This window comes from Myiozetetes cayanensis, unplaced genomic scaffold, assembly GCF_022539395.1.
Source record: "Myiozetetes cayanensis isolate MyiCay16 unplaced genomic scaffold, myiCay2020 scf20-37, whole genome shotgun sequence".
Classification (NCBI taxonomy): Eukaryota; Metazoa; Chordata; class Aves; order Passeriformes; family Tyrannidae; genus Myiozetetes; species Myiozetetes cayanensis.
Genome location: NW_026087412.1, coordinates 5,281,287 through 5,307,482, shown reverse-complemented (window position 1 = coordinate 5,307,482; position 26,196 = coordinate 5,281,287). Strand labels below are relative to the sequence as shown.

Below are 26,196 nucleotides of genomic sequence, written 5' to 3'. Positions count from 1 at the left end.
TTGTCCTCATGCTCACAACCAGCAGTTGTCAGGGTGTGCAGGAGCTGTGGGGCTGGGCCAGGCTGTACAGGGCTTGGTTCACACTTGGTACACACTTGGACCACAGTACAACTCTGGCAAAACAAAGCTCTGCCTCTCATCTCTCCCACATCCTGCTGGCCAGGGTGGGACCCCACAGGCTTTGGGATGTGCATGATGGTAAAGCAGCAAGGGGGGGAAAAGCACTTACCTGAGAGCTGGGGGTAGTTTGACACCTAAACAAAATCAGTGACAAACCCCTCGGTGCTGCTGCTCTCCCAGGACGTGCAGTTGGCCTGCAGGCTCTGGGCAGGGGAGCTGTTCCATCACAGCTATGCCAAGTCCTGGAGAGGGATTGTTAGTGCTCACAGCAACCAGCCCATGCCCAGTATCCCAAAATCACACAGGGATGCTAAGATTTGCTCCAGTAACTCTTTATTGGGCAAAAGCATATGCAGGTACGGGGTGTCCCACCACTTGTACACACATGGCACACACTGCGGGCACCAGGAACCCCCTCCGGGTCCCACCCCGAGCACATCCCTGCCCGGGACGGAGAGTCCCACTGCCACCTCGTGGGAAAGGGACGCATCGCCTCTGCTCTGCCAGCGGCACAGCGGGAGCAAACCTCCTCCGTGCAAAATCCCTGGCCCTGCCGGGGAACAGGACCCGCAGAATCCTCAAAATACCTGGCTGGCAGGGAGGAGGGAAGTCCACGCATCCCAGAGCTAGAGGCATCATGAATTAATCTGATCTCTCCGTGACTGTCTCCATCCTTGCTCCCCAGGTTGACTGGGAAGAGGGGGTGCTACCACACAGGGCAAGCGCCTGGCTGCTGACACTGGACTGAGGGAAGGCTAGAAAGACTCACTGCCAAGAGGCCAGGACCTGCTCCTACACTCCTGGTCTCACCAAGGTGAGCCACAGCACCCCTTGAGGGCGCTGGCTGTCCGGGGACAGAGCCTCAGGCACTGAAATATTGGTCCCATGCAGAAGACTCATGGCTGAGGCAAACCTGTTAAATTCCATTCTGCTCCCAGTTAGCACCAGGTTATTAAAAGAAGAGTTCTGTTCATTTTCATCAGGATGGGCCACAGACAAAGAAAATCCTGCTCCAATGTGCAGTCAGAGAAATAAGGTAGCTACAGATCTCCCCCACAGAGGGAATGAAGCAGTGAGCAATCCCTCACGGCTTTGAGAAATCAGCCTACAGCAACTCCCAAAAGGAGGTCTGGAAACAAATCACTATTGCTGAAATTGCTGTGGGTCGAGGACATCCCACCCCACAGACACAGAGGTGGTTCTGCTCTCTGCTCCCCCTGGGCTGTGGGGGCTGCAGCTCCAGTCTGCACTGGTGTGACAAGGGGGAGACCCTCAGTCTTTCTTGCCACACAGCATCTCCCTCTCTGCATCTCTGATCCTGGTCAAAGAGCCACAGCACAGGCAGGGATGGAGGGACAACGGCCCTTCCACAGACAAGCAAAGCATCCTGGGTGACACCCTGGGTGACAGGAGTGGGGCACTGTGGGGTGCCATGCAGGGCCACACTCCAGCATTCAGGACTATAATGACCCAAGGGCTGGATGGGCAAACTGAGCTCTGCTCTCCTGAGCTGCCAACAGGGCTGAAGCCAGCTCTGAGCTAGAGCCAAAGAAGGAAAAGTCTTAGAAGTCCATCTTCTGGGAAAGGTATCCTTGGGCCCCATACCAGGGTCAAAGGGGATTCACACCGTCCCTCTGGTCCTCAAACCTGCAGTCTCCATGTCAGGGAGCAGAGGAGTCTCATCACAGTCCTGCACAGTTCCAGGAAAGCAGCACTGAGGAAGGACCACACCGTTGATGGGCCTCTCTGGGCTGCTGGGCAAAGGAACATCACTCCTGAGCTTTACTCTTATTTTTTCTGCTTCCATATTTTGGACAAGCGGAACTTGTTCTTCTTCCTCTCTGGCTCCTGGCTCTCAAAAGATCCATCTGTAGGAGAGGGAGTAGACACAGAGCAGGTTGTTACCCACAGCTCCAGTGCCCCCCAGTGCCGCTGTGTAGGAGTACAAAGGGCCCTTACCCAACTTCTGGATCATGTCTGCCAGCATCTGGTCCTCCTCTAGCTCTCTGAAATGGAACAGCACGATATCAGAAAACTTTGCTGTGCTCATGACAAGGTGTTAGACACCAAAAACCACACAAAGACTGCTGTTATTCCCCCAGCGAGAAATGACCAACCTCCACAGCATACCCTGAGAAGGGTGCAGGAAAAAACCCCTGCAGTTATAGTCCTAGACATTAACAAATTGCATCTGCTTCCCTTGAAAGCAAGAGCCTGTGTGGGGATTTCCAGGCCTTCTCCCAGCTGGCCTGTGAATCATCTGAGTTCATGGCGTGGTGAGACACCACCACACCCAAGGAGATGAATGAAGGTTGAGACACCAGTAGCCCAGGGTGCTATGGAGGTGCTCACTGCGATGGGGACAAGCACACTGCTATCACCTCCTTGGGCCTGGGCATTACTAGAATCCAGAAGCTGGAGTTGGTGCCCTGAGGTCAGGAAATGGAGGCTGCTCTCAGCATCAGGAGGCACAAATCCAGCTACTTGACACAGCAGTCTTCCTTTGAACTTGGGAAGGATCCAGCTCTTGGCTACAGTTGTTCCTTCAGTTGCTGCAGCAGATGAACACATTCCTGGCTTCATGTTCCCAGAGTCTTCCTGCAGCTCCCATACTGCCTCCAGCCTACTCATCTCCAGCCTCTCCCTCTCTTCCCCCACCTTCTACATTTTCACAGCCCTTGTTTTAACAGCAGCTTTAGCTTGAGAGAACACTGAACAGGACTGCAGTCCTGATCTCTTTCCAACAGCTGCCAAAGATGCAAAGACAGCAGCATTTAGGGCAAGATGGTTGGTGACAGGTGACCACCCACCTCTCATGGAGCAGAAGTCTGGACTACAGCCATTCATCCACCCCTACAGCCTGGGCAGCAGTGGAAATATAATGGATGTCTTCCCTAGTGTTGGCTCATTTCCCACCATCCAAGGGCCCTCACCTGAGTCTGTCCTCATCCAGGCACTCCACAATATTATTCCGATCGTTGACCGTGTTCAGGTACGACTCCAGAAGCTCCTTCTCTCTCTCCTTCTCCCTGGTTGTCTTCAGTTCGTCTGCACAAAACAAGGGAAGCCCATCTCACAGCCAGAGGTAGTACCTCCCCACTGTGCCTCCTGCCTCCACCCCGCTCCAGCAAGTCTAACTTTATCATCCTCACACACAGGGGCACATCCTACATTCCCTTGGAAAGCAGAGGTGGGTTGGATGTTGCAGGGAGTCTGTACCTGACAGCTGGACAGCACAGTCAGGGGACATCCCACGGTGCGAGTGCAATCCCTGGCAGTGCCATTTAGATCTGAAGAGCATCCCAGGACTGGCACACAAAGTGGAGGGATCCACACAGCCTGGGGCCAGCAGGACTCCCAGTGTGGCTGGTCCTTACCTGGCTTGCTCATGAGGCGTCGCAGTTCCGTCTCAATATTCCACTGCTGCTCCTCCAGCTCCTGCTGCTTCATCCTGGAAGGAATGACAGAAGTGATGAGCTCCTGCCCCACCATGCCCCAGGGCTGGACCCTTCTCATGCCATGCTAAAGCCTCAAAATGCATTGCCCACCACCTGGGCAGGTGCTGGTGGGTCAGGGGAAATCTTCCTCCATCACATTTGTGATGTTTCCCTCCACACGAGCTCTTCACAGACCCTGGGTGCTCAAAGGCCCATCAGCAAATACTGCTGGCAGTTCTCCCAGAGACATCCTCAACCCTCCTCATCCCACCAACTGATGCATTATTTTTTTGGGCTGCCACACTCCCTCCCGTCCACTGCTCACAGGTAAAGTGCACAAGCAGGCAGGTGAATTTCTGGTTGTACTCACTTGTACATCAGTTCTGATTCCTGTCTGAGCAACAGCTGTTTCTCATGGATCAGTTTGAACCAATCCACCATAAGGGCATCCTCAGATTCATCTGCAAAGGAGACAAAGGGCAAGACTGCAGAATCTGCAGTTCAGCTCCCCTGGCTCAAACACACAGTCCCTTGATGGAGAGCCTCAGATGAGTTATGTGAGCCACAGGCAACCTCAAGTGAAAACAGGTGATCTCTGGAACTCCTGGGTACAAGGGATGCAGGTCACTCCCCAGGAATTCAAGGAAGCTGCTCACAGATACTCTGCTACAGGACACCCAGCTCATCTTCCACATGGCTGCCTCAACTCTGCCCTTCTGCATGAACCCACCAAGCCCTGTGAAATCAGAGCCATCCATGACAGCCAGCCTGGCTTGGGATCCAAAAGCCAAATCAATAGTGGCCTTCCACTCCCAAAACTCTCTGGTCCTCAATCAAATTAACACAAGACCTTGCTCAAAGCACAGGTTATGAAATAGCCAGAGAAGGTTCAAAATTCCCAGGGCTTTATCTCTCTACACCAGGTACCTCTGGCAATTTGTTGCCTCACGTGTAGCTTGAGCCCTTAAAAATGGAGCCAAGAGTGCCCAGGGGTAGGACATGAGCCTCACACCTCCCCACATGATAGAGCTGGCTCATGGTCTCCTTTACCTCCCTCACAGGCACGCAGCTGCTTCTCCAGGTCCACTCCTTTCAATTCCAGCTCATCCAGCTGCTTCTCAATGTCACACACCTTCTCCTGGATTTTATCCTCAGGGATGTAGTCTGGGTGCAGCTAGGAAAGTAAATGTAGGACCAAATACAGCTCAGTGCCCTCAGAACCCCCTCTGAGGTCACAGCCCCGGCAGAGATGGGAAGGGGGATTAAGGAGCCCAACTGCAGAACCACATCCTGGAAGAGCCAAGCCAAGCCAGCAGAGCTGCAGAGCTGGCTGTTCACAACAGAGTGGTGGCCACTGCAACACTACAGCACTGCAATATGTTTGCTGTGAGTGATAACTCTACCCACACCTGTCAGCCCACAGACATTCTCCCTCCTTTGTTTGGGGACACAACCTCTGCCATAATTTTGATTGGCTCTGTCTCATTCCAGCTTCTATTGTCTCCCTGCATAGGAGATAACCAGCAGCCTCTCCATCTTGTTTCTGCCCCAGTGCCTTTCACCCTTTCCCTGAAATCCAAATAAACCCTCCCAATAAGACAAACTTTGATATATCTGGGCAAGCACTCCAGAAGGATAACAAACAACCCCAGCCTGTTCCCCTCACACCTGGTTTACAGCCATACCTTGGTTGGGGACACCACTTGAGGCTCATATTTGCTTTTTGGAGCAGGGAGTTTAACTAGAAAGGAGGAAAAAAAAAATCAAACAAAGAACGTCACAACAACCTTTAAATAATTTTATGGTGTGGGACAGTGCCTACACCAGCAGAGCACAACAGGCCCCAGCCATCCAACAGAGGTCACAGATGACACACATGCATCTGCATGCCTGACCAAGGTGAGAGGTGTGTCCTCACAGCCAGATTTACTCCTTATGGCTTGTCACTCAGATATCCCCTACTCACAGGGTGCTGCTTTCAACCTCAGGGTATAGGCAGTCACCTAATTCAGGTGTGACTTTGGAACTTCCACCCAAGAATATTGACTTCCACATTCATTCACTACCTTGTTAAAACCCAAAGATATTTATATATGTGGCAAAAACCACCCCTTGTTAAGCTTCCACAGAAAGGCTGGGTTACTGCCACAGGAAACACCAAGATATACTTTAAAATGTCCCTCTAGTGCTCTTTTGCAAGGAAGTATCAGTAAATACTGATGAAACAAAGATGGTCTAGGGTACCTCAGCATAGGTCTCAGGAAACTAAGGTTCAATTCCTCCCACAAAACACTTCCTAGGTGAGAAGTCCCTTAGGCCCCACTACACAGCATTATTTAGGCCCTGGACACCTATTAAAATCAATCCTTAAGCAATATGTATTTGTTCCACTGTGCCTCAGCTTCCTCTGCCCAACTGTGCTGCAAGGATAACTACAGAAGAGTGTGAGGTATTTGGATACCCGAGGGGCTGGGCTGGATAATTACCACAGAGAGAGAACAGAGGCGTACGTGGATGATGTGATAACGAAGGAAAACTCTAGTTTTCAAAAGAGCACAGCTGTAAGAAAGGCAGCAGCAGTGCAGGCTGCACACACAAGGAGAAAGACATGCCAGACAGACTAGGGGAGCCTCATGAGAGTCTCTGGCAATTGAGGAAGAGCTCAAGGACAGCTCTCCAATTGCTCAGCCCTTGCTCTACTGCACTTTCTTAGGAAGAATGCAAAAGGAGAAGATGCTGGATGTGGCTGTGTTGTCCCTGCACTGTTATCCTCCATCAGGGATCTCTTCCCTCTGGATGCTGTTGTTTGCAGCCCCATAAACTACCTGTGACTCACACTTCTCTTAAGGGTTCCTCCAAGAGGGACCTGGCCTGCCACAACCTGTCTGCCTGAGCAACAATTCCCTCTCCCAGCTCAGCCCTGCATCTCCAGGCTCCTTCCGAGTGACCTCTGCAGCACCTCCAACCAAGGCAGAAAGCTGCCCTGGTGATCGTGAGAAGACCAAGGTCACTGGAGGGGAAGAACCAGTAAAATGACACTCTGACCATCTCAGGGTCTGATATCCCATGATATCCTCAAGTTCTGGCCTGACAGACACAGGATGGGTTGGCTGCTTGCCAGCAAACTGGAAGTAGGACAGTTGGCAAGAAAACCATGGGGCCTCCTTTCTCAACAGAAAACACCACCTACAACAAAGAAAACGGATGATCTGCAGAAATGCCCGTCACCCACAGCCCCACACAACCACCAGGACTAAGGGCAGGAACAGCAGCTGACTGTTCGCAGCATCTCTCTGAGTGCTGAGGTAAAACACCTACACAGAGGAGCAACACTCTGCCCTTAATCCACAGTCTGCTCAGTGACAGCAGCAGCAGACCAGCCTTTCAGAGGGCAGACTTGGACACACATGAAAAAGTGGGGGAGACTGCTGGGAAAGTTTCCCATAGGTGCCACTCCCCAGTGGAAACATTAAGCTTCAGAAAGACTGATATAAAGCCCGGCCTCCCTTATCTTAACAGCTCACTTCCTGGGAGAGACTAATGCTGAACCTTTGGCTGGGCCTGAGGAAAAAAAGAGATGGAAAGTTTTAGGAAAATCAGGGCAAAGGAGGCACACCAAACCTTTTAAAAAAGACAAGTGGAGTTTGAATGCTTTGTAGCTGTCAGAGGTCCTGGCTAAAGGGCAATGCTGGAACCAGCAAACAAACACCAAAGCGTGAGACCACCAAGCCCTCGGGACCCATCCTGCTTGCTCCAAGACAAACATCAGGGGCAGGGCTGAGCCATGGTGTGAGGATCTTCTACTCCAGACAGATAAGACAGAGCTAGATGGGGTAAGGAAAGGGGAGACAAAGAAGCTGAGCAAGCAGGACAGCAGCAAACATCAGGTTAGTTCCAGAACATTTCATTAGCGTAGTGGTGGGATATGATGGAGCAAGGACAACTGGGCAATGGAGGAGGGGTGCACAGTGAAGCTGTGGTTGAGCACACAGGAGTAAGAAACTGCATTAAGAGTAGGGACAAACTGGTCAGAACTGGTCAGGACATCTCTGAAAGTCTAAGAAACAGCAGCCTTGGCTCCTGCTACTGTGGGTCCTGCCAGCTGAAGTCTCTGGCTGACAGTTCTCTGCATTCCTTTTATTTCCCAAAGCCGCTCAACTGAAGAGGAACAGAAACATCAAGTAGATCTCAGTTCCCCAAATTAGGAGATGGTCCTCTTCATAGCATTGAGTCTAAAGAATGACAGGGCAGTGACCTTGACAAATCCCTATTTTAATTTCTTCCTTTCCCACTGAATTCTCTGGCCTTGCTGCTTCCTGCTTAGGCCAAGCTGGCTAATAAAAATTCATTACACAGATTTTCCCCTCATGACAACAGCCACAGGATTAGCCACAGAAAACTTGGGGACACATCTCCCAGAGTGACCAGTCAGGCTGTTCCATGACAGTGTAGAGGAGAGAGGGCCCTTCAGCAGGCAGAAGAGATCTTACATGTAGCAGTGCTTGTCTTCAACTGGTTGTCATCTTCCTCCTTCTTGGCAGTGCCCCCAGGATCTTCCCAGTTTTCTTTTGAATTCTGACAACTCCTGATGAGATCTGAGCTGGGGATCAACAACTTCTTAACGAATCCACCAGAGGAAGCTGCATTAAGAAGCAGAGAGAGGTTTTGGGTAAAAAAATTTCAACCCTCATCTCATAAAAAATCCCTTTATTGCTCAATATCTCTGGCACTCACCACTAGCCAACTCCATTTCTAGTCCTAGTTCTCCTCTCTTGGTGATAATGAAGGGCATAAGCCCAAAGTAAACAGGGAAAAAGCACTGATTACAAGGCCAGAGTAAGAGAAGAGGAGAATAAACAGTTGGGAGAAGAACAGACAGTTGGGAAACATCAGCAAGATTTCCCACCATTAAACAATCACGCAAGAGAAAGTGAAATCTTGCTGACTGTCTCACAGAATGGCACCCTAGGAAGACTGAATCCTTCTCCTTGGGGAAAGATGGCTCTCCAAACAAAGGACCCACTGGGCCAAAGCAGATGCAGAGAGCAAAGAAAGCAAGACACAATCTCTACCAACATGTTCTTCACACGTGCCTTGCAGCCCTAATGCCTGTGCCCTGCCTGATTAGCAAAATGAAGGCAAAGCTTTTATCCTTCATACCAGAGTGCTGCTTTGCTGGTGGGACAACTAATGGACTTGGCTTTGTGTCCTTGTGTGCTGGGCTCCCTGTTCCCACCTGGGAGTTATGAGTAGGTTTCTTAGAGCCACCTTGGTCTCTGCAAAGAAGAAAGACAAAGGTAGAAACCCATTCCCCTTGCAGAATGGTTTACAGGAAGAGTTCTGGACATCCTGGGCTGGATCTCCATCTGGGATGGTCACGCTTTTCTAATCAGAGTCCAGCAATTTGAAATGTGCTTTCCCTCCCCAGAAATGAAAGCCTTTGTGTTTTCCATTAATTACTGAAAACAGTAGCACAAAAAGACAGGAGCTCTTCCCTCCTGTGTGCACAGAGACCTGCAGCAACAAACACAGATGCAGGCATGGACATCCCCATTCACTTGTCATGGAAACCTTTCATGTCCAAGACACTCACTTGTTGGCTACGGGCTTCAGCCGAGATCTCCAGTCTGCTGGGCTCTCAGATTTGTCTTCACCAACATTTGTGCTTCCTGAAGAAAGGAACACAGCAACATAATATTGGATCCAATAAAAAGAAACAAGCCAGATTTGAGTCTCAGGAGAATCTTAGGAGATATGCCATGCACTGGGGCAGATATTATGATGTTACTGCAGCAAACCAGCACCAGCTCAACAAGTTTAACATGGACGGATTCAGATACAGTATGTAGTAAATCATCTTGGTGGTATTTTGTCCCTTTCAGATCAAATGCTTTAAAACCTCTGCAGCTAAAGAAACACAGCCACAGAGTAAATGAACAGGCACGTTCAACAGCAATACAACACAAACAGCTCAGATCTCAGAGACCAATGGCTGGGGCAGGGAGGCAGACAAAAAAAATCCACAAAGGCACAGCAAACTGCAGAGAGATACTGCTTCTGGCCCAAAAAAAGACAGCCACCTGGAAGTGCTTGAGACACTGGGAATCCCCAGAATATCATCCTTTGGCCCACAGCTCAGTCACCATGGTGGAAGCTTGGTTCAAAACAGACAAGGAGGCTGGGTGAGCCCCAACTGCAATCCAAAAATTATCACAAAGTTCTGACAAGGTCTCCCATCTGGGAAAGCCTACCTCACAATGCCAGAAGGAGAAATTGCAGAGGGACAAATGGAGGTGTGTTGAGGCCCACAACTCAGAAAACCCTTATGTGATGGTACAGACAGAAAGTACAGGAGTCACAGAACATTTGCTGTACTGGTCCAAGAAGAAGGCAAAGTTGTCTTGTTATGTCCAGGCAGAGCTGTGTGTGAATCATCCTCACCTTTGCTGCTTTTCGACTCTGGCTTGTGCAGAGAGTCAACAGGTTTGCTGGCAGCCTGGTTCTTGGGCAGAGGGTCTGTAACCTTGTCCTGCTTTGGTGCTGGGTACCCTGTTTTGCTGGACTGTGCTTTTGGAGCTGGACTCTGAGGACTGGTGGGAGAAAACTTGCCACTGCAAAAAAAGAACAGCCTAGTGAGTCTTTTTGAAGGGATAGCCCTTTTAGGTCTTTCCAAAGGTTTGTATGTGTCCCTCTACACGTCTTTAGATCTGAGCCACAGCAGCAGTCAGGACAAAGAGAAGAAAGATGCAGGGACTTCTCCAAATTATCCTAAGGAACACCTTAGCAGTAAAAAAAGAGAAAGATAAAATGCTTACCTGCTGGATGCTGAGGAGCCAGTGGAACTGAGTCCTCCTGGCCTGTTTGGAGAAGTGTTTGATCCAGCCAGAGCCTGTATAATATTGTTACGTGCCTGATCCTTCCCAGCAATCACTCGACTGACCTCGGCAGTGGTTTTGGCAGGGGCACTTTTGCCAGGGCCCTGAGGAGACTGGGCTTGTTTTTGAGCATCAGAACTTTTATTGGTGGAGGACTCCAACGACCGAAAAAAATTTTCTCGGGCTTGCTGTGTTTTTGTTGCAGAGGTTGTCCAAGGAGGCCCTGCTGGGGTACCTTCACGGGGATCTGTTTTGTTCCCCAACGAGGTACCTTTGCAGTCATCTGATTTATTTACAGCTGAAGAGGACCATGGAGTATTTACACTTCTGAAGCCAGAGCTTCCAGAAGATGAAACAGATGGCTTGGTTGAATTAGTGAGGCCTTCCTGGCTGGGTTTCTTCAACACCTGCTCTGGTTTCTTAGGTTCTGCCGCTTTCTGGAACGCCCTGGCAGCAGTAGGGGCTGGGGTACTCTCAGGTTTGTTCCCAGTGCTGTGGAGACCAGAGATCTGGACATTGTCTGGCTGCTGGTGGCTGGTACAGATGAACGTACCGGGCTCAGGCCCAGCTTTGTAGCTTCCAGGAAGAAGCAAGTTCCAACACTGCCTGCACCTGTGGATACAAAAGTATCAGAAAACATCCTCCAGAGTGCTGGGAGGCCACTGACACATAGCTTAGAGTGCAGGCACAACTCCACCATCAGCACAGGGAGGGTGAAGGTACCACACAGGCAAGGAGACGACCCTGTGTGCACACTCCTCAGGCACCAGAACAGGAGCTGTTCACAGCACAGCCTCAAGCAGGAAAGGTGTGCATGAAAACAGACCTCTGCACAGGTCAAGAGTTTCCCTTATGCACAGGTCAAGAACAAGCCCAGTTTGCCTCCACTTCGTAAAAAATGTCCCACACCACTCCCTCCAGTCCCGAAAGATCCAGGCTGGCCCTCTGCAACCCCCGGGGCTGTGCCCCAGCTTTGATGAGCTGCTGTACCTGAAGCAGTTCCTGTGATAGAGCTTCCCATCGACCAAGTAGCGCTGCACCAGGTGCACGTGCTTCCCACAGACCCCACAGCTGCTGCTGGGGACATTCCCACTCTCTGCCAGGACCCTTTTCTGTGGGGAGAAGCAGTGGGTGAGCAGGCAGCACCATGGCCCCACGTACAGCTACAAATCTCCCAGACAGGCAAGCGTTTGGCATGCACAGAGGGCAGAGAAGTGATGTCCAGGAAATCCCTGCTCCCTACAGCCAGTTGATTATACAAAGTGGGACAGCCTTCAGAAGGACAGAGTATGGGGAATATGTTCCCATCAAACCAGAGGACCAGGGTGTCCTGTCTGCCTGTAGAAAACTGAAGTGCAAAGGTCTCTGATTTAAATCAGCTGGGAAAAGGCTTCCCTTCTTCTGCCCTGTTCTCATCCCTACTCTGCTTTGAAACTGTTTCCAAGAATTGAATCAATGTTTTCTAGTAAAAATAATACACCCCATTCAAAATCTCCATCCCCAATATCTAGGAACAGCACATCCATGTCCTAAGACAACCATGTCCCGTTCACCACGAGATGAACCCCAGGTGGCTGATGGTTTTCCAGTGACTCCCACCTCAACCTGTGCAGTAACCAGACCTCTGGATTAAATCCCTCACAGTGAGTAAAAAATTTAGACTAAGTCCTCACCACTAGGAGTCTTGAACTAGCCTATACTCTACATCTCACTGAACAGATTTAAGCTAAGAACAACACCCAAAACCACATTTCTTACCGTGGTAACTGGGGAGGTTTCCTTTGGCTTAGCTCTGGCTGGTGGGTGGGCAGGAGGCAGTTTTGGTGGCACTGGCTTAGGAGGCTCTGGAACAGTTTTCTTCCCAGGATGCTGCTCTGGAGGTTCAGAGGAAGGACGCTTGATTCCAGCCATGCCTCCAACTGGGAGAACGGGAGAAGGGAAGATTTTAAGGGAACATAAGGAAAACTCATGGGTTTAGGAGTAATTCTATAAAGAGTTGGAGATGCCATAGTGGTTCTGATGTGAAAACTTGCCACAAGCAGCCTGCAAACACTCAATTCTCTTTTATTTGCAGATGAAATAAAACCCCTCAAAATTCACTACAAGTGGAGAAAAGAGAATCTCCAACACACTTCAGTCAAGCAAGGAATGACGCCCTATGCCCTCGGAAGTGCAGGGAGACTTCCCTGGGAAATGAGGCTTCATGCCAAGTTTTTCCAGACAGGACCCCCTGACTGTCTCACGGGGACGTTATTTTTGCACCAATTCCTATTCTGAATGAGATGTCTCTGTGCTCCTTGTGGGATATTTGAGCCACAGCTTCACTTCAAGAGCGACCAGTCAAGTGGGCACCCATCTGAAAAGAGATTATACCCTTCTCAGTAAACACAGAGAGAGTCTGGGCAGGGAGCAGAGAGGGAGCCCAGTTCCCAGCAGTCTTCCCTCAGGAAAGCCAACTATCCAAATAAACACCCAGGGCTCCTATCACAGTGACCAGGGGACTGGTGACAGCTGACTCAGTAAACAGTTCATGCTTGGGCTGCCCCATCACTTCCCACTTGTGCCATTTATTGAATTCCCAAAGCCCAGCACAAAGATGGGTGGCTTCAGCTCTGTTCCTCCGTAAATGCACAACCTCAATAAATATATTGCCTGCTCCCCTTCTCTGTCCTGCTGTGTCCTGCTTATTTCATGGTCCTGCTGGAATCCCTTCGAAGGGCACGGCTGTGATTCTGTGACTCTTCTTGGTGTCAGAGGGCACATTCCAGGCTGGGCTCATTTTCAGACACACACATTCACCCCAGCAGCAGGAATGCAACCAAAGTGTTTTGTGGGACACTAGAGAGTATAAAAATGTGCTGTGCTTGATGATGTGGTAGGCAAGATGCTGAGGGGGAGGGAGCAAAGACCCCAACCTGACCCAGATTCTCACCACTTGGCACAAACACGATGGAATTTGTTTGACTTTGATCAGAACGCTCTTCAAACAAGAAATAAAAAATGGAGAGGGAAGAAGTTGTAGAGGGAGAAAAAAAGCATACTTAAATGTGTAAAGAGATAGGGGGAAGAGTTTAGACATTAAGGTTAACTCTGAGTGAATTATGCTTTCTTTCCAAGATGTAGGACATTTTCATTACAGATCTCTCCATTTAGATTCACCTTAACAAGTTAAGTCATTCATGTCCCACTTTCTAAAGTTTCCTCTGGAGGAACCTGTGAAATTGGTTTATCATATTATTTCATTTTGGATGAGCTTAAAGCCAAATATAAACCAAGACTACAATAATGCTCCTGCGAGCCCAGATAAACTCTCCAGGACGTGAATATAATGCCTTGGCAGCTTTGTGGCCTGTTTTACATTTGACAGAAATGCTACCACAATTATGCCAGTCAAGGTGATAATTTTCTTCTCCTTCCTTCCATCAGTACTGCTGTGCTGTACAAGCACTACCCTTGATGCTGTTCCATTGGCACAGCCCCACAGACAAGCTCAGCCTTGTTTGATTCCATGTTCTCACCAGCCCTCCAGTGTGGCAAACACTGGAACAGGGGTGGAGGTGCTTGAGAAAGGAAAGCTGAAGTGGGGACCATGGAGAGGAATCTCCAGTGCTCCTGTCTGGCTGGACCATACGAATGCTTAGACTCTGTTTTAAATTTTAAGGCAGCAGTTTTAAAGACAAGACATGGCCCTGTACCCTTCCAAAAGCACTGGTACAACTGCAGGCTGGTGTGGAAAGAGTTCAGATCCCTCAGTGAAATAGTTCTGGTACCAAAAAGGCCTCTGTGCAGTCTATTTTGCTTTTCCAAGCTTGTCAGGAGGCAAGGAAAAGCACAAAATGAAGCCCTGATCCTTCCCATCCCTCCAGGGAATATGGTACTTACTAGGAGACCGTCCATGGAAGTAGTTATAATACTGGGAAACATAGGTGAGGATGCTCAGCCTGTCTGGTACCTTCAGAGCAACCATATCCTCTGCATCCAGCAAGGCTGGGATCCCCAGCTCCTCCTCCGCCACTCGAAACGCCTGGAGAAGGAAGGGGAAAAAAAAAAAAGGGTCTTGTCCAGCCCAGACAGCAGAGCTGCTTCTCATCAGAAGCAAGAAACTGCACTGCAAACAGCCCCACTCAAATAATAACTGCAGTGGGGAACAGCTGCACCAGTTTAACTCCTACATCGTACAGCCGCTACCGGAACCAACGGAGCCGTGGCTTCCCGCCACCGCCTTGAGAAATCCAGGCAGGGAGCCAAAAATCTGGCCTGGCAAGCTGGCCATAACTCACTGCACAGGAACTCACCTGGGCTTCCCCTGCTCTTCCTCCAGCCTGCCTCTGTCTGGAAGTGCACAGCTGCAGAGAGCCAGGCCTGGCAGAAGGGAATGTGTCAGTCCAGGCTGGCAGACTCGTTTCCAGGCTTCCAGCCCAACCTGGAGCGCTCCCCAATTAACGGTGGGCTGGTAGGTGCTTGCAGGCAGCTTTCATTTCCAAGTGCTGTGCAAATGTTAAAGCTTTCTCCCTACTACTGTCTGCTCTTCCCCACCTGAAAATGGGAAATCTCAGGCTGCAGGAGGGACCCCTCTCTCCCAGACCAGAAAGGGGGAAGAGAGGTGTAATGAAGAATTCCTGATACCTAGCTCCCTTCCACCTTAACTGTTTCCATGCTGCCTAACGTGTATTTGGGGCAAATATTCCTCTTTGTGGTGCTCTCTGCTTTGAAACCGCAGGATCAAAGTCAGGTAAAGGAGGCAAAAGCCATTTTCTTGCCTCTGAACAAGTGACTTTATTAGAGGACCAAAAAGAAATTGCAGCATCCATGAAGCAACTTTGCCCTCACTCAACTCAGTGTAATGCTTTTACTAAGGACTTTCTCCAGCCCTGTTCCTTCTCATCTTATAGGAAAAAAATCCTTTCCCTCCCTCTTTGGAGCATGCCCTTTGAAATGCCAACACAGCGAAGCAAAACAGCACTTGCAGGACCAGAGGCACAAAGAAGGCTACTGTTGAAGCCCACAGTGAAAGGGTTAACAAAAGACTTGAATATATTAAAACCCTCTGAATCTGACCTCTGGCACGGACACACACAGTGTTGGTGTACAAGCCAACCACTCCTGCTTAGAAGAAACAAACAGCCACTATTTTTCAGCAAGATAATTACCATTTTTTTCCATTGGGTATCCCAGTGAAAATGTAACAGAGCTGACATTAAAAATGCTTTCAGCCAGTTACCTCCGTCTGTGTCATCCCAGCTGCCAGCCCAGCCTGGCACTTGCCTGTCTTGTAAACTGATATTTAATATATTCTTTGGAGTGTTCCCCTTTCACTGGCTGCACAACTGGTCTGACCAGTGGAGTTTTCTTGCTGGACATTCCTGGTGTGCAGAAAAGTGGGAACATAGGACATGCCACCTCCTGCCACACTGTGCCAGGGGTCAGACCAGTGCAACAGGCACAGAACAAGTGCAAGGGCTGCCTGGACCGCAAAGAGGAGAATGTTCTATGCACACAACAGGTTTGGCCAGAACTAGGTGAGCAATGCAGAGAGCAGCACTAGGATGTGGTGTCCCATGTGCCTACAGCATCCTCATATTTCTGGGAGCTGCTCTTGGCTGGAAACCCAACAGTATCACCACCTAAGAGGGTCCAGCTGCCCTTCTCCTCTACCCACCTGCCCAGGCAGAGGAGCAAAAAGAAAGAAGCAGCACATTACTTCTGTATTATGCTTTTCATCAGTGCAGCTCCAAGTGCTTTCCAAGGGAGGGAAGTGCCACTGCTGCCTCATCTATGCAAAATGGAAAGTGATACACTCGAGGCCACTTGAGCCAGCCTGGCACAGCCTGCTTCTGACACAGGCTTTATCTTCTGCACCACACCACCATCCACCAGCACTGAAAGAACTGGATCCAAAGCCTCTAGAAACCTTTCTCCTCTTTATATATTTTTGAAGTCTTTAACAAAAATTGCCACCAACTGAAATTTTTCTAGGGCTTGGGATTGTTTTTTTGGCATTTAAGAAGTGACACATTCTTCCTTATATGGTAAACTGCAGCTCAAACAAGCCTTTTTCACTTGCATAATACAGCCTCTGAAAAGAAGTTTTTGAATGGTGAGGCATCAAGGGGAGTCTGAACAACAGCAGAGAAATGGTGCTGGGAGAAATCAGACCCACTCGTATTCCAGGGGCAGTCAGAGCAGGGAAGTGTAGGAGCTAGGATGGAGAGTAGTCTGATGGGGGAGGCCAGCCCAGGAGCCCACAGGGAGATAGAGGGTCAATCCCACTGAGGGCAGAACCAAAGCAGCGGGATACCAGCAGTGAAATGGCAACTTAGTCAAGTCATCCTACAGCAGGTGGGATGAAGAAGAGAGAGCAAAACAAAAAACATAAAAGAAACTAAGAAAGGGGGGGGGGACACACAGACTGTGACAAAGGAGGGAAGCAAGTCTTTATGAGAGGCACAAAGAAGCTTTTCATTAATAAAAGCAGTGGAGGCAGCTCATACAGCTCATTTCTCAGAGACAGGCACAGCTGCTGGCAGAGCAGAGACCATCAGCCCAGTCAAGGAAGGAGCAACACTCAGGGCTCCAGAGAACCCCAGTCAGGATGCCCCTCCATGGCAAAGGGACCTTGATGTCTTCCCAGTTCCAAACCTCCAGGGCAAAACACATGGTCTGAATCTCACCTTGAGGAGAGGAACAGGCAGGGCTGAACCCCGGAGCGGGACTGACTGCCCACACGCTGCAGCACCAGCTCAGGAGAGGGGCTCCATCACAGGCACTGTGGGCACGGCCAGGGATGAAGGGGAGCAGAAGCAGAGGAGCCAGGGAGGGACAAGTTCAGCTCTCTCAGCAGAGAGAACCACTTCACCTCAGCTCACTGTGTCAGAGGATGCCACTCCTCCAGCCCAGACAAGGGTAAGCTGCCATGGCTCATTCACATCCCAAGCTCCTGCCAAGCAGCCATGAAGCTGCGTGGAGCGATGCCAGGGGAAGAGAAGTGTTATAATCCACCGCCTCTCTTTTTGTGATGGAGAAAATGAGGGGAAAATCCTTCCTTAGGTTACTAAGCCCACGCCTGAATCCAGTGCAGGAGGAGGTTGGCCTGTGTAACTTGTACTTCCTTCATGGAAAGAACATGAGAAATTCCAGTGCCATGCTGCAGTGAAGTGTCCAGGCAGGATCAGGTTTTAGGATGTCTCCAGCTTGATCCCTGTACCAGGAAGGAACAGAAGTGGGGGCATACTCCCTGTGCTTCCTCTCTCACACCAGCTACCTCCCAGCTCCTGCTCCATCCCTCAGGAGCATCACACAATATGTCTATGTTTTGACCTCTAGCATCTCTGTCTGAGTTCCTGCTGCCACTGGAAACAGGCCAGCAAAGAAGTGTGAACAGTCTGAGGGTGATTTCAAGCAGCCAGCCAGCCTGGACATTGCTGTTCAAATGAGAAGGTTAGGAGGTGCAGAATAAGGTAAAGGCTTTGAATACAGCACACTTGGCACAAGGTGTCTGCAGGGTTTCTGTTGCTAAATCACACGAGCAAGCTGTCAGGTTATAGACATAAGTAAACCAAAAGTAAAACATTAGAAGTTACTTACCAACTTGTTGTTCTCATACACATTTTCTTTACTGAGGGAGTCAAAGTTTCTGAAATACCAAAAGAAGAGAAAAATCTCAGGCTGGTGTTGAAGAGCAAACTGCTTCACTCCCAGCTTCTCAAACCTCTTGGAGCCTCACTGGGACAGAGCAGCCCCACACCCTCAGACAGCTCCAGAGAGAGCAGCGTGGCAGATCCCACCAGAGACAGTCACAGACCTGCTGTACCTCCCTGGACAGAGATGTGCAGCAGGCACAGCCATCTGCCCACAGGCAGCACAAGACAGTTTGGCACACCTACCCTTGCAGGGCTGACTCCCACAGCTGCTGGTGGACAGGACATGCTGATGCCAAAACACCCCAGTCAGACTGCGGGGTTCTGCTGAGATAGCCAGGAGCAACTTCTAACTTATGGGGTGATTTTTGTTCCCCAGAAAAGTCTTACTTCTCTCCTGCCTCATAAAGATACACCAATGCCTGCCAGCCAGGTTTTAACAGTCTCTCCCTGAAAGTACTTTCCAGTAACATCTGTGTTCTTCTCCTGTCTTGAAAGTTGTCTCCCCACAGAGAGACCTCAGCTCCAAGGAGGTGTCTCATGGATCCCTCATATGCTGCACGTATCACACGTTTTTCCAACACACCCAGATCCTCTGATCTCAGAAGCTCCTGGGCCCAGCAGCACCCAAAGTTCTGGTTTCAAATCCTCTTTTCTCCTCTGTGAGAGCTCCACAAAACCAGCACCAGGAATCTACCTGGGAAATACCTCTGCCCACAACACCATACTGCAGCTGGTAACACCAAAGTTGCCAGTAGGAATCTTACTCTGCTTTCCCTGGTGCTGTCCCTTTTGATCTGTAATCATAAACAATAACTGAAAAGGAAGCAAGAATTACTGTTCACAAGTTACAAGTCGAAGTCAACAATTCCTTTCCGCTGTCCCCAGGTTTGCTCTCCCCATCTCTGGTCCAACCCAGATGCCATTCTCTCTGCACTGCACTGTGAACTCAGAACCTGGGACCTGGCAGGACAGGGATGAAAGCACAGAGAAGAATGAGTTTGTGCTACTGAAAGTAGAGCCACAGTGTGCTTCCCTCACCCATAGCAGAGTGTGTCCCTTGCTTAGGAAACAGCCACAATCAGCTTTGTTTTAAACTGACAACCACTTTCCAAATTGTGAATACAAAACTGGCTGTTGGCTGGCAGCCCTGCTCTCCAACACTGCTCCCTCCTGCCCAGGCAAGCAGGCAGGGTCAATTCCCTGCCGATAACCCCGTTTCACTTTACAATCCTTGTGTCTGCTGGCACAGAGCTAAGCGAGAGGCTGACATCCGAGAGGAAACTCTCCTCGCTGATAAACAGCAAAGGCTACAAGCACCAACTTTGCATGTTCTGCATTTCTGCACCTTCTATCCAGTGTGGACCTGCCCTGTGAGCCAGTCCCTCACCTGCAAGAGGAGCCAGGGTAACAGTGTGAAAGCCAGGGCAAAGCCGGCTCTCAGCGACCTATTCATGAGACAAACACATGATCTGCATCGCAGCAGGGGAACTTTTTCCACCGCTTGCAACAGCAAGGAGCAAGCCAGGTCCTTTATCTACTTAGTACAGAAAGTGGAGCATTACATCATAAATAAGAGAGGCACCTTAAACAGGTTTGCCCATCATGCTACAGCTTATGCCTCCTCCCTGCTTCCCACATCCGGTACTGCTGTGTGGGATAAGAAGGGAAAGAATGACAGATAAGACCCAAAGGTCAAACTCCCCCAAGGAGCACGTAAAGAAAAGGCACATCCCACTCTAAATCATAGACTCTTTCCTGTGCAAAATCAGAGAGTTAAGGAGGTTTTACTTCAAGCAGTGCTCCTGCCCAGAGATTTCCCTTCCCTGAGAAAATGGATTAAAAAGAGCAACAAAAATAATCATGAGCCAAAAAAGTTTCGGTGAAACAATAGATATGATCATCCTGGTTGAGTCAGGCGGGAAAAATGTCTTTTTCTAAGAGCCAGCTGAAGGAAGTGATTGCAGCTCTCTGCCTCACTCCCAGTTCTGTTCCCAAATAATCTCTGTAGCGGGGAAATGAATGAAAACACCTGCAAGAGCAAAGGGGAGCTCCTGATTCCCTGGTCATGCTGACACTTAAAACACAACATGCTGGAATTACTATTTACTGTCAGTCAGTGTCCTTCAACCACGCTGAATGCTGTTTGCTGTGATGGTGTGTGCACTGCCTGGCGTGGAGCAGAGACCTAAAACCCCCAATCTTTTCAATGTGAATGTCTCAAATTTCCTTCTATTCATCAAAAGGAAGTGCAAACAACCAGGTTATTTGGTCATTTCAAGAGTCTCCTGATGTCTCAGCATCGCTCCTTCTGTGGACATTTAGGTGAACTGCTTACATATAATATTCTTTTGGAAACTGATCTTGCTGGTGCATCTCCTATCTTGGAGAATCAAAGCTCTCTGGACCAATGCAATCCTAAGACAGTAAAGCTAATACAAACAGAGAAGTAGGAGTTCTCCACTGAGAAAACACAGGCAACTGAATTAATTGGAAGAGGTGAAAGATATAAATGTGACCCAAGAGAGGGCCTCCAGCGCTGGAAACAAATCAGAGCTGATTTCACTAGCATAGGAATAAAAGTGAAGTTTTTAGCTCCCAAAAAAAATCCTTCCCTTAGCAAAAGAGCGGCTGAGCATTTCTCAGACCCACAAATCTCCGTGACCACCCACTGCTCCAGCTGCAAACATGCCACAGTCCTCTGCAAGCACATGTGCTTCCAGAGGAGGAATCTCTGCTGCTGCTACTGCAAGCACTAACTTGATTGGAAACTTGACCTTGGAGCAGACTGAGAAAAAAAAGTAAATCCCAGAGCCATGATGGCACCACAAAAGTTTCTGTTTCTTGGCACTTTTGTGCTGTTTTCTCCATAGACAATGAGACACGAGCAGTCAAAAAGATCACTGAAAAAGAGTGAGGTGTCCTTTGCCAGCTCACAGTCCTTGGACAGGGGGTTCAAATCCAGTGTGCCCTGCTGGGAACAGGACCTTCCAATTGCACTCTTTCTGGAGGTGCAAACACCTGGGAAGAGGGGACAGGCTGGGAATTCCAGCTGGAAGATGGCCCCCTTCCACACTCCCGCTCGTCCTCCTCTCGGGAATGCTGCTCCACCCTGCTGTGCTCTTGCTGGCAGCTGCAATGTGCTGCTGGGGTGACCGACAAGAGACGGGCTCCCTGACCCCCAAACCTACACCTGTCACACAATCCACAAAACCACAAAGCCAAGCAGGAGGCTCTGCTTCACCCCAGCCCCTTGCTAAGGAGATGGAGACTGCAGGCAACCCGTCCTCAGCAGGGTCAGGACCTCCCTGCCCATACTGGTGACTTCAGCCTCATCCTGCCCCACTGAGCTGACAGTGACCTGGGAAATGCTGCTGAAGGAAAGGGCACCCACTGCTGCTCAGCTGCCAAGAGGGATTTCACAACCAGCCCATTCACCAGCTTGCAGTCTGTGAAAGAGCAAGATCTCAGACGAAGAGAAGGTTCTTAATCAAAACCTTTCCTTGACATCTGGCATTAATATCTGAGTGAGCGTGCACAGCTCCCCTGCCTCTTCTAACTCACTTACCAGGCCAAGGTCACCAAAAACGTGGCTGGCGCTTGCACAATCATCACCACCACACATGGCAGCTGCTGTGCTCAGCCTCCCACCACGCTGCCACGAGGCTTCATGTCCCTCTGGTGAGAGGAGCCTCAGGACTCCACAATCATCCCAGAAAACGGGCTGGGACCTGCCTGACACAGAGTGCATGCCTGGCTGGGGCTGGCTATGAAGCACTCCTCAGCTGGGACAAAAAAATTACTTTCCATGGTAAATCAGCATGCATCTGCACTCCCCCTGAGCATCCTTGCATGAGTGGGAAGTGAGTGGGAAATGCATTTCTAATTTTACACAGCCTGCCCTGTTCACTGATAACACATAAACCAGCAACAGCTAAGTTCTGGAGAAGTTACCATATTTTCCATATGTTTTCCAGCAAGAAAACAGGAAGGGAGGAGAGACCCCCACCAGCCTGTCCTCTGAGCCACATATCCCACAAGAGAAGCCTGTGATTATGTCCATGTTTTGCAATTGCTTGAAGTTTTCCTGGTAATTTCTCAGGCTCCTGCAAGGAGAAATCCCCTGCACTCAGCCCAAGAATGTTATTTGTGTAAACCAAGACAGAAAACACACTGTTGCAAAACTCCGATGCCGTGACTGAATTGTTCTGCAAGCAATTTATACAGCAGAGCTGCTGCAAGCACATCAAGAGCTCTAAACACCAATTACCCTTTCCTAGTTTTATTTTCAGTCTGATAGTCTTTATCTTTAACTGGAATCTTTGCTAGAAGCAAGGGCAGGAGCCCAGGGTGAGCCCCTGGGAGGCAGGGCTGACAAGCCACATGTGCACCCAGATGCATTTCTCTGCTGGTGTCTCCTGCACCAAGAACAGTCAGAGAAGCTTTTAGAGATACAAGGACAGTCTGCACAAGTGTTCTGCTCCAGGATCCAACACATGACACCTGGCAGCCCTGGCCAACAGCCACTTGAAAGTGTAATTTCTTTCCAGCAGGACTTTGCCCAGCCAAGGATACACCTGGTGCTTTCCTGTATTACAGCACTGACACTGAGGAGGGAGGCCACAGATAAAAGCTTCTCTTATTTTAACCTCAATGCAGTCCTTGCTGAGCTGGTCCAAGTCACACAGAGCTTCTCTAAGATCCTGCATAAAGTCAGGCAGAACATCCATCATAAAAGAAAATGAATGGGAACAGAGAGATGCCACAAGGAACATCTTCCCTCTTCAGCACAGGAGAATTTATTTAAGATATGTCTATCCACAACCCTTGCTGCACAGTTCAAGGATTATAAACAACCCACTAAACTGGGCAACAGGACTGTTCTAGTTCTCAAGTTGCTGAGCTCTGGTGTACAGCCATGCTCCAGATGGGCCAGCAACAGAGCCAGCCAGGAAGCAGCCACAGCCCCCCTACGAGCTCCTCCTGGCCACCTCAACCTTTCTGCCCTAGTATTTTGTATTTTTGGGACTGTGAATCAAAGGAAGGAAAGGAAATATCTGGAGTCACATGGACATGACAGCATGTCAGGAAGTCACACACAGCAACACCCTGGTGACTTGCCCAAGCACTGGGGACAACAGGGAAAGTGTGCCTGAGTCTTCTGCACTGACCTCCTGCTGCCAAGGCATGTCCAGCCTCTTCTCAAGTTTCAACACAACAGAGGAGAGAAAACAGGAGGAGACCTTCTCTTGGGTTCCACCAGAAGCGAGATACCCGTAAGAGGGATCTCTGCACACAAAGCCATGTGTCAGGCTGTCCTGAGAGCATTTAGAAAAAGGCAGAATACATGGGAGACAGGAGGAAAACCACAGTAAAGACCACCCAACCCGTTCCTCTACCAGCTGGGCACATCTGACCGCGAGAGCCCTAATGCTCCAAACAACACTGCTGAGCACACTTTGAGCTGCTCCCTTGCCTTTACCTCCCCCTTCTCAATTCCCCCATCTCAAAGACCAAAGACCCCAGGAGTAAAAACAAAACCAAAAGAAAAACCAACTATGAAGCAGGATCTGTGACCCCCTTTGGCAATTCACCTTCCCAGATGTTGACATGTGGGCAGGGATGGTTCAAAACCCGCAGGGCACCAGCAATGCCACCAGCAAGGCATGGAAAGCACTTTAACCTCCCACAGGCAGAGCTCTAGATGGGAAAAACAAGGATGTGCAGGAATCCAGTGGCTGTTAGGCCCTGCCCTTTTACTGCATTTTGTTTAAATAGCCCTCGCCTCGCGACTCCTGAGCGAGCTGCTGTCGGGCTGAGCGAGGAGAGCCCAGCCAGAGCAAACACAACAGCAAAGAAGGAAACGTTCCCTCAAAGATCGGTGCCTGAACTTGTTTTGCAATGGAAAGGGCACATTTAAAACATTTATAACTCAGCCACAGATGGAAGAAAAGGGAAAATATAGGTGGGGGGGAGGAAAGCACATGTAGGCAGAGGGAGAGCAGAGCTTTTCTCCAGAAGATTTTGAGCGTGGGCGCGAGCAGATTGCTGCTGGTGATGTGCCTACAGGGAAGGCAAGAGCCCAGGGCCCGGGGTCCAGAGCCTGGTGAGGGATCCTGGGCAGATGAAGGATGCGGGGTCACAGCCCGATGGAGGGCGGGATGGCCACAGCCCACCTACAGCCCGATGGATGGAGGGATGGCCACAGCTCAGCGAGGGCTCTGGGGCAGATGGAGAGCGCGGGGTCCGCAGCCCGATGGACGGCGGGATGGCCGCAGCCCGGAGAGGGTCCCCGGCCACGAGCGGGGGGTCCCGGCCCCGCCGGGCCGGCAGCCCCGGCGCGGACCTCGACGCCCAGCCAGGTACTCACATGAGGTCGGGGCGGTGTCGGTGCAGGATGGCGCAGAAGGCGAGGCCGTCGCGGAACGAGGTGGTCATGTTGGTGATGCTGACATCGCGGTAGCCCTCGCACTGCTGCCGGCACCACAGCTGCAGGTTCTGGATGGCGGCCATGGCCCTCGGCAGGGCCGGGCAGGGCTGCGGACCCCGCACCCCAGCCGTGCCCAGCCCGGCCGGAGCTGCCGGCGGGGGGCGGCCGGACCGGCCGGGAGGAGGCGGGGAAAGGGGCGGGCGAGGGGCGGGGACGGCCCCGCGGGGCCTCCTCCCCTGCGCTCCTCGGGGCCGGGACCGGAGAGCGGGGGAGCGGTGGGGACCGCGGGGATGTCCTGCGGGGCAGCGGCACCCCCGGGACCCCACACAGCGCCCTGCAAGGGCTTTTTCTTTCTTTTTACTCCCGCGCAAAAACATCCAAGTGTCCTCCTCGAAGGGGCAGCCGCAGCGGGGGAGTCGTGGGTCGTTTTTAGTCGCTGGGAAGGGTTAGGGTTAGGTTAGGGTTAGAGTTAGGGTTAGGTTAGGCCATTTGGAGGAAAAAAAGTTTAAAATCGCAATAAATCACCTAAATTTAGCTGTCTTCTCTGGATAATCCCGCCCTGGGAAGGCAGATGCACGCCCAGCATCACCACTCTCTCTGTTGTTGTGAAACAGGTACAAGTGCTGCAGGAGCCACCGTGAGCCCCTCTCCCACCCTCCTGAGATACCGCCGGACAAAGAACGAGAACGAGGAGGAGGAGGAGGAGAGAGGATGAAGCAGTGCTGCCCAGAGGTCTCATGGTGGCCAGGGAGGCCAGCCAGGGCCAGAGGGTCTATCTATCCTGGGGCAGGACATCAGGCATTGGCAGCTGTCATGGAATCATGGAGTTGTTTAGGTTGGAAAAGACCCACCTACCTCTGCACCCCATTCCCAGAGAGAAGCTTGGGGTGGTGGCTGAGGGGGCAGGAAGGTGGTCCCTGCTGCTGTCCTGCCCTGCTGGGCCTGCTCCAGCCAGCACTGTGGTGGCCAGTTCATTACAGCTGCCCCACAGCATACACATCCCATAAAATAACTCACCAGACCTCACGCAGCTGCCAAAACAGCAGAAGAGACAAGGTAACACTTAAAGAGCTGCCTATAAATTAGGTAAAAATAATTAATAATACATATAATATATTAACAGCATTTCTGTGACATGATATGGATAATATACATTAATATATAAATACCTCACAAATAATTCAGAGTGTTTCCATTTCATCAACAATCACTGGCCAATGTATTTACTTTATGGTAAGGATTATACATTTCATTATAAATGGCTTGCTGGGCATGTCAGCAACTTTTACATCTCCATTCACTTTATTATTAATGGTTTCCTGAACAGTAATGGCATAATAATGCACACAATGCAGCATGAATATTTGATGTGGCATCTATAGTCTCCCATTTATCATTTATAACAGGCTACAAAAACATTATAAAACATTTATTACAAATTTATAGATCACTTTATACTAAAACAAAGTTGTGTTATAAATACATTATTAATCCTTTATGCCTTTTATAGGAATCCCTTGTAATAAGGCCTCAGCATATGTTGCTGCACAACCATAGCAAGAGTGGTGTGGTGAGGAGGAAATACAGCACGGTGAGCCTGCTCACGAGTCCTGGGCGTGTTCTGTGAAGGAAAACAGAAACATCTGCACTCAAAATTAATCAGACTACCAAGGGACCAATCAAAAGAAACGTGGACT

The 26,196-nt window shown here is 50.1% G+C and overlaps 1 protein-coding gene across 1 annotated transcript; it reads right to left on the bottom strand.

Moving 5' to 3' along the window:
- Positions 1-445: 445 nt before the first annotated feature.
- Positions 446-24,662, bottom strand: MICALL2 (MICAL like 2). The gene is made up of 17 exons (XM_050317415.1): positions 24,440-24,662; positions 18,017-18,065; positions 14,315-14,456; positions 12,191-12,351; positions 11,423-11,544; positions 10,373-11,044; positions 9,999-10,168; positions 9,151-9,226; positions 8,718-8,833; positions 8,048-8,197; positions 5,243-5,298; positions 4,608-4,731; positions 3,928-4,018; positions 3,498-3,571; positions 3,054-3,168; positions 2,080-2,126; positions 446-1,988 (listed from the first exon to the last, which is right to left on the bottom strand). Exons 1-17 carry the CDS (start codon positions 24,580-24,582, stop codon positions 1,909-1,911), a joined length of 2,388 nt encoding a protein of 795 aa, XP_050173372.1. The 5' UTR covers positions 24,583-24,662; the 3' UTR covers positions 446-1,908.
- Positions 24,663-26,196: the final 1,534 nt, after the last annotated feature.